We start from the raw sequence: 12271 nt of genomic DNA on the forward strand, positions 1-12271 counted from the left end.
TGGGGGGTGGTGGGGACACGAGTGTTACCTAGGAAAGATTTATTTGCCAAGAATAAATATCCTACCTTTAGGGGAATGGAACTGGGGAAGAATCTGAAGCTCTACTACTGCTCCAGATACAGGTTTTTTTTGTTTTGTTTTGTTTTTTGATACCGAGTCTCGCTCTTGCACCCAGGCCGGAGTGCAGTGGCGCGATCTCTGCTCACTGCAAGCTCCGCCTCCCGGGTTCACACCATTGTCCTGCCTCATCCCCCTAAGTAGCTGGGACTACAGGCACCCGCTACCACAGCCGGCTAATTTTTTGTAATTTTAGTGGAGACGGGGTTTCACTGTGTTAGCCAGGATGGTCTTGATCTCCTGACCTCATGATCCGCCTGCCTCAGCCTCCCAAAGTGCTGGGATTACAGGCGTGAGCCACCGCCCCCGGCCAGATACAGGTTTTAATTTAACAACTTGCTTTCCAGCCACATGCACCATCACCCCCAACTTGTTGTTATTTTTTTGTGATAAAATACAGAGAACATAAAATTTTACCATCTTAACCATGTTTGTGTACAATTCAGTATTATTGGATATATTCATAATGTTGTGCAAACATCACTATCATCTATCTCCATAATTCTTTTCATCTTGTAAAACCAAAATTTCATACTCATTAAACAACTCCCCATCCCCCGCTAACCACCAATCTTCTTTCTCTATGATTTGACTATAATTATTTTTAATGTATCTTTTCTCTGTTTAGTTATATAAATACTTACCATTGAATTACATTTGTCTACAGTATTCAGTACAGGAACATGCTGTAAAGATTTGCTGCCTAGAAACAGTAGGTTATACTATATAATCCAGGTATTAGACTATACCATCTAGGTTTGTGTATGTACACTATTATTTTTGCACAGTGAAGAAATCACCTAAAGACGCATTTCTTAGAATATATTCCTGTTCTTGAGTGATGCATAACTGTGCATGCAATACAATAATATTCAGCCTTTAAAAAGGAAGGAAATTCTGGCATATGGTACAATATAGATGAACTTTGAGAACATTAGGATAAGGGAAATAAATTTGCCAATCACGAAAAGACAAATATTGTATGATTCCACTTATATGAGATACAGTCAGAGGCCTTGTAAATCCTTGCCTCAGAATATTTTAAAAGCTTTTTAAGGCCGGGCACGGTGGCTCATGCCTGTAATCCCAGCACTTTGGGAGGCCGAGGCGGGCAGATCATGAAGTCAGGAGATCGAGACCATCCTGGTTAACATGGTGAAACCCCGTCTCTACTAAAAATACAAAAAAATTAGCTGGGCGTGGTGGCGGGTGCCTGTAGTCCCAGCTCCTTGGGAGGCTGAGGCGGGACAATGGCGTGAACCCAGGAGGTGGAGCTTCCAGTGAGCCGAGATCGTGCCACTTCACTCTAGCCTGGGCAACAGAGTGAGACTCCGTCTCAGAAAAAAAAAGCTTTTTAAATTATAGTAGTAATGTCCTTATAGTAGCACTATTACAACTCCCAAATGGAAACAATCTAGCGTACATTCATGGTAGAATGGGAAAATAAATTGTGTGCCATATGGTGGAATGCTACGTAAAGAAATTAGAGTGAACTTAAGACTGCATGCAACAACACAGATGAATCTCACAAATACAGTGTTGAGCAAATGAAGCTGGACACAAAAGAGTACTTATTGTATGATTCCGTTTATACGTATTTAATAATCAGGCATAGGTAATCATTACTTTCGTTGTGGGTTTAGAAATGTTTAGTGAGGAAAACTTGGAAATTATTAATCTATAAAGTGGAAAGCACTCAGTTCCACAAAATAAATTTAACATTTTGTTTTTTTCTTAGAAGTTTTATTCATTTTATTTGCATAAATAGAATCATACTGTATGTGTAGTTTTATAGATTGACCTTTTTACTTAAAATGTTACTTTCCAATAGTACCATAAACAATCTTTGAAAACATTTTGAGAAACACTTTATTAGCTGTGTGATCATATGCAAATTGCTTAACCTCTCAGTGCCTGTTTTCTTATTTATAAAGTGGAGATAATATAGTACCTGTCTCACAGGGTTGGTCTGGAGAGTCAGTGAACTAACAGATAATCAGAAGGTCCTTACTGTCAGACCTTGCATATAATACTTAATAAATATCAGCTATTGCTATTATTTTTGTTATAATTAAGAGATCCTATGAGTGGTAAATAAAAAGAAAGTTCATTCATTCTTGTGTTTATTGAGTACCTATTGTATCCCAGGCAGTGATTTTAAAATACTTTAAATGATTCTGACCTAGAAAATTCATTGTTGAGATGGGGAAATAGAAAGGTAAACAAATTACAATGCATAGTAGTATCAAAAGTATGTATGAAGTAGAAACATATACAGAGAAGAAAGGTACTTGTGTTTAAACAGATGACCAAGAATTGGGTGGGGAATGTATAGACTTTCCAGGCACATATAAAGGTTTGTAAGATCATAGTGTATTAAGGGGTATGCAAATAGTACAACAGGTATGAGCATTGAACACTAAAAATAGAGAATACCAAGAGAGTCAAGGACAAATTCATGTAGAATATGTAATAGACAAAATTGAGTAAGGAAAAGAGCCCAGATTTTGGAAACAACAGACCTCAGAGTTCTTCATTCCACTTTTACCATGTTTGTTTGCTTCCTTTTATGGACGATAGGAAACCTTTGATGAACTTCTGCTTTGCAGAAGAGAAGTGGTGATCATTTCACAATATACCTTGTCAGATATGGTTAATTTGTATGGCTAATTTTTTATTTGAGCTGATGATTAAGGAGGATTAAGCATTAAAGGCTTTCATATTTTCCCAAAGGCAATTAATGAAAATTTTTATTTCACAGAAAAATATTTAAGAATGGAGTCTAAACCTTCAAGGATTCCAAGAAGAATTTCTGTTCAACCTTCCAGCTCCTTAAGTGCTAGGATGATGTCTGGAAGCAGAGGAAGTAGTTTAAATGATACCTATCACTCAAGAGACTCTTCATGTAGATTGGATTCTGAATATCAGGTAACATTTTTATTTGGAATATATGTATACAGCCTTTTTCAAAATCCCTAGGGCCACTCTTTTGGGGGTATTTAAAAAATGTGTTAGCTGGATCTGAGGCATCCTGTAATCAAAACCAATATATATGTAGCAAAATGAATAACATTTTTCAAACTTTTTGGACTTCAGAATTATGGATAACAGATTGTAACCTCATATAAAATCATACTTTTGGGCTGGGAACGGTGGCTCACGCCTGTAATCCCAGCACTTTGGCAGGCTGAGACTGGCAGATCATTTGAGGTCAGGAGTTCGAGACCAGCTTGGCCAACATGACGAAACCCCGTCTCGACTAAAAATACAAAAAAATTAGCTGGACGTGGTGGCACACACCTGTAATCCCAGCTACTTGGGAGGCCGAAGAGGGAGGATTGCTTGAACCCAGGAGTTGGAGGTTGCAGTGAGCTGAGATCATGAGACTGCAGCCTGGGTGACAGAGTGAGACTCCATCTCAAAAAAAAAAAAATGCTTTCCAAAGACTTGGAAAACCTTGTACATAAAAATATAAGTATAAATTTAACTAAACTGGTCAATCAATGTGAATGGCTTTGTCAGAGGAACAAAAACTGTACCTCCTTTTCCTCTAAGATCACACTGATTCATCTGACTTTTCTCTGCATATACACAAAGCAGTGGTGAAATAACAAATGTTAAGTGTTTTTCTGTGAGATTATAACTTCTAAACATTTTGCTTTGAATGTTGAATGATTTTTAAATTAACGGGTTATCTTTTTATGAAAGTGCTAAAAGTCTTCTACATGAATTTTTAAATTTTATTTTTATGGTGAGTAATGAGTTTGTATTGGTATGTCCATCTACTCTTATGTAGCTAGTTTTCGTTAGGACCACAAGCTTTTTGTTGTTTGAAACAGGGTTTTGCTATGTTGCCCAGACTGGTCTCAAACTCTGGCTCAAATGACTCTCCCACCTCAGTCTCCTGAGTAGCTGAGATTATAGGCACATGCCCACCATGCCTGGCTAGTTCTTTGGCTTTTGAAATGGCTTATCATTGTAGCAAATTTAAGCTCATTGCATTTTTGGCTGAATGTTATAATTAATGTTTGATTTGCAAAAGTCTGATGTTGAGGTACTCTAAAAGAATCCTTTGAAAATTTCTTTGTGTTAAGTATTTATATATTTATATGTTATGTGATCTGATATATGACAAAGTCTCATAAAAATGTTCCTACACAGTAGTAAGCATTCTTTAAGATATTCAGAGCAAGACTGAAGTAAAAAACAAAGCAAAACAAAAAAACGAAAATGCTCATATCTACTACCCATTTCTTAATTGACTTTATATGAACTGTTTACCTGGTCTCTATTTTATTTTAAACTCCAGCTCAGCGGAACCTAGTCTCATTTTAAATGTCAATTGATACTGTACATTTTCTGCTGCTAGACAAGTTTATGATTCCTAGAGGTGTAGAATCATATATTTTGCCTTCTGTAGAAATGTCATGGTGACATATAAAGGGCACAGAATTGTGTTTTCCTGTATTGTCTTCATAAAATTTTGTCTACTCATTTTTGTCTAATTTAAAAAATATATATAGCTTATTAATGAGGAACACAAATTTTGAAACCAGACTGTACTGCCTAGAGAGGAGTCATGTTTCATGACTTACTAGCTATTGACATCTTTTTCTGTTGTGATTGTTTTTGATTGTTTGTTTGTTTCTTTTTTTGAGACAGGATCTCACTCTGTTACCCAGGCTGGAGTGAGTGGTGCAATCACGGCTCACTACAGCCTAGACCTCCCAGGCTCAAGTGGTCCTCTCACCTCAGCCTCTCTTCCAGCAGCTAGGACTGCAGGGACGTGCCACCATGCCTAGCTAATTTTTGTGTTTTTTTGAAGAGATGGGGTTTCGCTATGTTGCCCAGGCAGGTCTCACTCCTGGGCTCAACCATTCTGCCCACCTTCCCTCCCAGAGTGCTGGGATTACAGGTGTGAGCCACTGCACCTGGCCGACATCTTTTTGTATCACCTACTTTATCCAGTTGTTATAGTTACATGACAATGCTTTATGTTAAATGATAATAGTGCCTGGCATATGATAAATACTATATAAATGTTAGCTACTGTTGCATGTTTTTTATAATTGTTATAATAATTACTATAATAGTGTAGGTGCTAAAATCCTGAATATATTTGGTAAATTTATTGACATTCTCCTTAAGATATGACCGTTTTCAAACTGTTTCTTCTAACTTGTTAATGTTGTAGATTATTCAAAAAAGTTCATTTCTGGCCTGGCATGGTGGCTCACGCCTGTAATCCCAGCACTTTGGGAGGCCGAGGCAGGTGGATCACCTGAGTTCGGGAGTTTGAGACCAGCCTAACCAACACGCAGAAACCCCGTCTCTACTAAAAAGACAAAATTAGCCGGGCGTGGTGGCGCATGCCTGTAGTCCTAGCTACTCGGGAGGCTGAGGCAGGAGAATCACTTGAATCCTGGAGACGCAAGTTGCCGTGAGCCAAGATCGCGTCATTGCACTCCAGCCTGGGCAATAAGAGTGAAACTCTGTCTCAAAAAAAAAAATTCCATTTCTTATTATGTTAAACAAATAGCATTTTTTTTAAAAAAACCATTTAAATTTCAGCCAGGCACGGTGGCTCACGCCTGTAATCCCAGCACTTTGGGAGGCTTAGGCAGGCGGATCACAAGGTCAGGAGATTGAGACCATCCTGGCTAACACAGTGAAACCCCGTCTCCACTAAAATTACAAAAAATTAGCCGGGCGTGGTGGCGGGCGCCTGTAGTCCCAGCTACTCGGGAGGCTGAGGCAGGAGAATGGCATGAACCCTGGAGGCAGAGCTTGCAGTGAGCCAAGATCACGCCACAGCACTCTAGCCTGGGCGACAGAGCGAGACTCTGTCTCAAAAAAAAAAACAAAAACAAAAAAAAACACCATTTAAATGTCATGTTAATGACTTCAAAATGACCCCACCTAAATGATGGTTGTAGTAACATATTAGTGTTGATTTCATTCTGTTCCAAAATTTTCATGTATTTAAGTACCCAAGTAAAATTCAAAAATTACTTGCAAACATCCAAAAACCAAGTAGAATTTTTAAAATCTTTATTGATTCTTAAGATAAATTATTTTTATAAATTTTAGGTATTTTCTAAATGCTTTTTAGTTGCTTTAAGTTGCTTACAATCAGTTTTTTAATCGCTTTTTTCTTTTTAATGGTATGGGAGCAGTTTCAACCATAAGTCAACCATTTTTAGGCTGCTTTGCTTATTTAGTTTTGATTTAGAAATTGAAACTCCTGTGTTCTTGAACAAAGTGTTACACTTTTTAAGAGACAGGGTCCTGCTCTGTCGCCCAGCTTGTAGTGTAGTTGAGCAATCATGACTCGGCACAGCCACAACTTTCTGGGCACAAGCAATCCTCCTGCCTCAGCCTCCTGAGTAGCCGGGACTATAGATGCGCAGCACCACCGCGCCCCCCCCCCCCCCACACACACGTGGCTAATTTTTTTAAAAATTTTTTCTTACAGAGATGGGGTCTTGCTATGTTGCCCAGGCTGGATTCAAACTCCTGGCCTCCAGCAGTACTCCCGCCTCAGCCTCCCAAAGTGATGGGATTACAGACATCTGCCATCATGCCTGGCCCGTATTTTATTTATCTGTTTTTTCTTCTGTAAAATGGTGATAGTGATAGTGGTTTCTTCATACAGCCACATCTATATGTGAGATGTAAGATGAACAAGATTGTTCATCTTAATTGTTAAGATTAATTGAAAGAAAGAATACATGTGAAGCACTTGGAACAGTGCCTAGAACATAGTATAGGGGTTCAGATGTTACTAATTATAATTATTTATAATTGTTATTTTTATTTATTTATAATTATTTATAATTGTTAACTTTTACTGTTACCATTATTATTTCCTGGCTTTACATTGGTTTAAGATAATATCTGTAGGGTATAGTATAATGTTATCCAAATATTAAATTACGTATAGTATGTTTAGTTTTATTTAGCATTGTTAAGATTACTCAGTGTCAAAGGGAGCATTTTAAAATTATTTAGTTTTTGAGACAGGGTCTCACACTCACCCAGGTTGGAGTATAGTGGCACAATCTCAGCTCACTGAAGCCTCTGCCTCCTTGGCTCAAGCAGTCCTCCCACCTCAGCCTCCTGAGTAGCTTGAGAATACAGGTGTGCACACCACACTGCACTGATTTTTAAATTTTTTGTAGATGTGAAGTCTCACTGTATTGACCAGGCTGGTCTCGAACTTAGGAGATCAAGCAGTCTTCCTGCCTCACCCTCCAAAGGTGCTGGGATTACAGGCATGAGCTACTGCACCTGGCCAGAAGCAACATTTAAAAAAAAAAAAAAAAAGATTGTTGAGGCTTTTTAACTCACAACTCTTAGAGACATAAAACTTCCATTATCTCAGGCACTTGGTAAATCTGAAGCTTCAGAGGAAAGAGGGTCAAGGGGTAGGACATGATCAATTTCAGTTATGTTATAGACTTAATATGGGAACACCTTATATAGTGCTTGACATTTTATAGAACATTTTTTACTTCTGTTTTTAGTTAAGATGGATATTTGTGTCAGTTGATCGATAAGGTTCTGAAATCTAGAAATATAGGTGGTTTCTCTCAGTTACATGATTATTATGTGATATACTTGAGCTTAAGAATCCAAGATTCTGGATAGCATTGTTTCTTTGGGAAAATGTAGATTCTAAGTTCCGAACGGTTGATTTCCTAAATATCTTTCAGTTCTCAGCCATTTGTAAGCTGCGCTTCACCTGCTACTAATCTTGCTGTTACTTCTGCTATCCCATCTTTAAATTTTTATCACAATTTGAATGATTGGCAACTATGATCATCTTACGTCTTTAGTTAACAGTAAGCAAAATTTACATGTTTTTAAAGGAAAATTTAATTTCTATAAATATTGTTAAAAAGGGGTTATTTGTGAATATGTAATTTTGTATTGTTGTTTTGGTATATTTTTCTGTAACTTTAAGGGAGCACTAATCTGTTTAGTGTTTGTTCTGACTGTTTTGCCTTGTTGAGAGGTTGATTACTTTTAATATGAAATAATTTTAAAAGGAGGCTTTTTATAAGGTTGTAGGGGCTTTTTAAAGTTATTGATACCTTTTTTTTTAGTTTGTAGATAACTGCTATAGAGATCAGTACCATTGCATATTTTGCATAGTGTAGAACCAGTGGTCATTAATTTTTAAAACTACCTTATGCAAGTGTAGTTTTCAAGGAAATAAATACATAGATGCATATACAATTAAACAAGAAAATGAAAACAGTTTAAAATAGGATAAGGAAATATACAGATAGAATACTGAGAGTAATAAATATGGAGAGTGGGTCAGAATTGTAACATTGATAGGCATTGCATAAACCCTGCAGCATTTTTAAGTTAAACTTGCTCTCATTTTGGGTATCAAGAAAATTGCGGGAAAACACAACTGGCTCTATAATGAGTATTGCATATAAGAAAAAGAGACTGGACATGGTGGCTCACTCCTTTAATCTCAGCACTTTGGGAGGCCAAGGTGGGAGGGTCACTTGTGGCCAGGAGTTCGAGACCAGTCTGGGTGACATAGTGGGACCCCTCTCTAAAAATAAAATAAAATAAAATAAAATAAAAATTAGCCAGGCATGGTAGCACACATCTTAGTCCCAGCTACTCAGGAGGCTGAGGCAGGAAGATTGCTTGAGCCCAGGAGGTTGTGGTTGCAATGACCCTTGATCATGCAATTGCACTCCAGCTTGGGTGACAGAACAGGACCCTGTCTCAGAAAAAGATTTACCATTCCTCCAAGGAAACACAGCTTGTCAATTTGGTCTTAAAGTGTACAGTGGAGTGACATGAGTTTCTTCTGCATTGGTGTGGAGATGGGTACTCTCCATCACATGAATATTTCAAACAAGGGAGAGCTCAAAGTCTTAAGTTGTTGCTCATGGCTAAGGTAATGTTGTTCTGGAAGTCTTTCAAAGCAGGATTTATTCACTTCACAGTCAAGTCATTAACTCATGGAAATGAGGAGCCCAGGAAAAGAATATCATTCTGGGCTAGTTTCTGTTCCTGTGCATTACATGATTTTTAATGATTAATCATTTGCCAGTGGATAACATTGATGTAAATTTGCAAGTATCTTTAAAGTTCTTTTTTAAGAAATGACTTTATTAAGTTGTAATTTCATATACCATATAGTTTGCCCATTTAAAGTTCAGTAGTCTTCAGTATATTCACAGAGCTGCACAACCATTATGGTTATCACTGCACTGCCCCTCTAGTCCCTCTTCCCCTACCAGTGCAAAGCAACCATTAATCTACTTTATATCTGTAGATTTCCCTATTTTGGATTTTCATATACATGAGTAGAAACAGGTACTAGGTAGTCTTTTGTTAGTAGCTTCTTTGACTTAGCATATTTTCAGTGTTCATCTATATTATAGCATATGTCACTACTTTATTCTTTTTTGTGGCCGAATATTATTTCATTGTATGGATATGCCATATTTTGTTTATCCATTTATTTTCTGATGGACATTTGGGTTGTTTCTACCTTCTGACTATTATGAATAATGCTGCTATAAACATTCATATGCAAGTTTCTGTGTGGACTTGTGTTTTCACTTGTGTTTGGTATGTACTAAGTGGAGCCAGGCATGTTGGCTCATGCCTGTAATCCCAGCACTTTGGGAGACAAAATGGCAGGAGTATTTAAGGCCAGGAGTACAAGACCAGCCTAGGCAATATAGTGATAGCCCATCTCTACAAAATATTTCAAAACTAACCTGATATGGTGGTGCACACCTGTAGTCCTAACTTTTTGGGAGGCTGAGGTGGAAGGATCCCTTAAGCTCAGAAGGTTGAGGCTTCAGTGAGCTATGATGGCACCACTTCACTACTGCTTGGGCCATAGAGTGAGACCCTGTCTCTTAAAAGAAAGGAATGGAATTGCTGAGTCATGCATAACCTCTGTGTTCAATCATTTGAGGAACTGCCATACTGTTTTCAAACTGGCTAGATCATTTTACATTCCCTTTTGTGTGTATGAAGATTCCAGTCTCTCCACATTCTCATCAGCACTTATCTTAATTTCTGATTCTAGCCATCCCAATGGGTATGAAGTGGTATGTATCTCATTGTGGTTTTGATTTGGATTTCCTTGATGACTAATGATGTTGTACATCTTTTCATGTGCTAATTGGCCATTTACTGTACATTTTTCAGAAATGCCTATTTATAATAGCTCCTTTGCTCGTTTTAAAGTACAGTTGTCTTGTTACTCAGTTGTAAGTGTTCTTTATATATTCTAAATACAAGTTCCTTATTGGATACATGATTTGCAAATATTTTCTCCTTAAGGTTTTTTTTTTTTTAAATTGCATTGTTTTAAGGGCATTTGTGTTGGGAAAATATTTTAAAACCTTAGAAATAATTTTCTGAAAGCAAATATTGACTTATACAATAGTAATAGTAAATGATTTCATTGACTATACTTCCAGTAAACCTCTTGTTGGAAAGGTGGTATGAATAACTATTATGAAGGTAAAAAGAAATAAAATGAAAATTGGATGCCTGCTAGTTATATAAAGTCTTGGAAAGTTATTTTCTTTTCATTGTGCATACAGTATCTGTAGCTATTAAGTCTCCAAGCTGTCTTATTGATGATTTCTCAGATACACTATATAGTATTTCAGCTACTTTGGTTGGGCAAGATAGCCTTCCACCTCTTCCCTTATTTTATTGAGTTATAATTCATATACCATACAATTCACCATATCACAGCCTTTTGAATTGGAAATAACTGATGAAAACTATTTACTCTGGGAGCCAAATCTGTTACCTGTCTGGGTAGAGACTGGAAAGTTAATGAAAAAGAAAGAAACCTCTTTAAACTCCAGTGTAAATTTAGTTGCTTCCATCTAGTTTCATACAAGTGCTCATAGTCGGGAAGCAGGAAATGCAAAAAAAGATTGATTAGTTTTCATAAAAATTAAAATTTGTGTGCATCGATACCAAGAGAGTGAAAAGGCAATCCACAGAATGAGAGAAAATATTTGCAAAGCATATATCTTACTGGATACTGAGACTTGTATCCAGAATATATGAAGAACTCTTACCTCTCAACAATAAAAAGATAACCCAATTTCAAATGGGCAAAGGACTTTAATAAACATTTTTCCAAAGATATATTAATGGCTGATAAGTACATGAAAAAAATATTAGTCATTAGGGAAATGCAAGTCAGAACTACAGTGAGATACTTAACACCCACTAGCATAGCCAGAATAAAAAAGATGGATAGGCTGGGCACAGTGACTCATGCCTGTAATCCCAGGCCTGAGTTGGGAGGCCAAATCTGGGAGGATTGCTTGAACCCAGGAATTTGAGACCTGTGCAACATAGTGAGACCCAGTCTCTACCAAGAAATAATTTAAAAATTAGCTGTGCATGGTGTCGCATGCCTGTAGTCTCAGCTACTCTGGAGGCTGAGGTGGAAGGATTGCTTGGGCCCAGGAAGTCAAGGTCACAGTCACCTGTGACTGCATCACTGCATTCTGCCTGGGCAACAGAACTGAGACCCTGTCTCAAAATTAAAAAAAAAGATGGACAATCACAGTGTTGGTAAGTGGTGGAGAATTGGAACCTTCATACATAGTTGATGGGACTGTAAAATGGTACAGCTGTCAGCACTTGGAGTGTTGCTTTTCCAGCTAGAAGCCTCTGTGGCTGGTGGTGCCTTTGCCCAAGTTTTGCTCGGGCCTGCTGGGTGTGTTCTGCCTACTCGGACTGGCAGGCTTTGTTCGACTCATGCTGTCAGCTCGGATCCCACGCCTGCCAAGGGTGAGCCAGACATGGATCGGCAGGGGGTGCATGGGCAAGTGAGCGCAGGGTCCGGCCACTGTTTACAGCCAGGCACACTGGGTGCAGTGGGGCAGGCAGCTCTAGGCACTGGTGCCCTGTGAGGCTGTGGATGGATCAGGTGTACCACAGGCAGCTTCTTCTGTGGGCACTGAGGAACGCAGTGGCACCCAAAAGCTTGGAGACACAAGGAACTACAGAGCCCCAAAGAGGTTGTCACAGCCCTGGTTCAGGGAGCTCCTAGGTCTGGACTCCCCAAAGGGTCAGAGCTCTTCTCTCCTTGTCACCGGCAGCATGGTGAGTGGGGGGTAGGAAGGGG

The 12271-nt window shown here is 38.3% G+C and overlaps 1 protein-coding gene across 21 annotated transcripts in view; it reads left to right on the top strand.

The window, feature by feature from the left end:
• MARCHF7 (membrane associated ring-CH-type finger 7) overlaps positions 1 to 12271 on the top strand; it is a 55985-nt gene that overhangs the window by 13876 nt on the left and 29838 nt on the right. For 20 of the 21 annotated variants that reach the window (XM_063694882.1, XM_019022248.4, XM_063694881.1 and 17 more), the window contains one exon: positions 2879 to 3045. In XM_063694882.1, coding sequence (XP_063550952.1) covers positions 2893 to 3045 — 153 coding nt within the window. In that variant the 5' untranslated portion in view covers positions 2879 to 2892. Of the gene's footprint in view, positions 1 to 2878; positions 3046 to 7009; positions 7962 to 12271 lie in introns of those variants that run through there. The other variant, XM_063694893.1, reaches the window with a different exon arrangement.

This window comes from Gorilla gorilla, chromosome 11 (assembly GCF_029281585.2).
Source record: "Gorilla gorilla gorilla isolate KB3781 chromosome 11, NHGRI_mGorGor1-v2.1_pri, whole genome shotgun sequence".
NCBI classification, from domain to species: domain Eukaryota; kingdom Metazoa; phylum Chordata; class Mammalia; order Primates; family Hominidae; genus Gorilla; species Gorilla gorilla.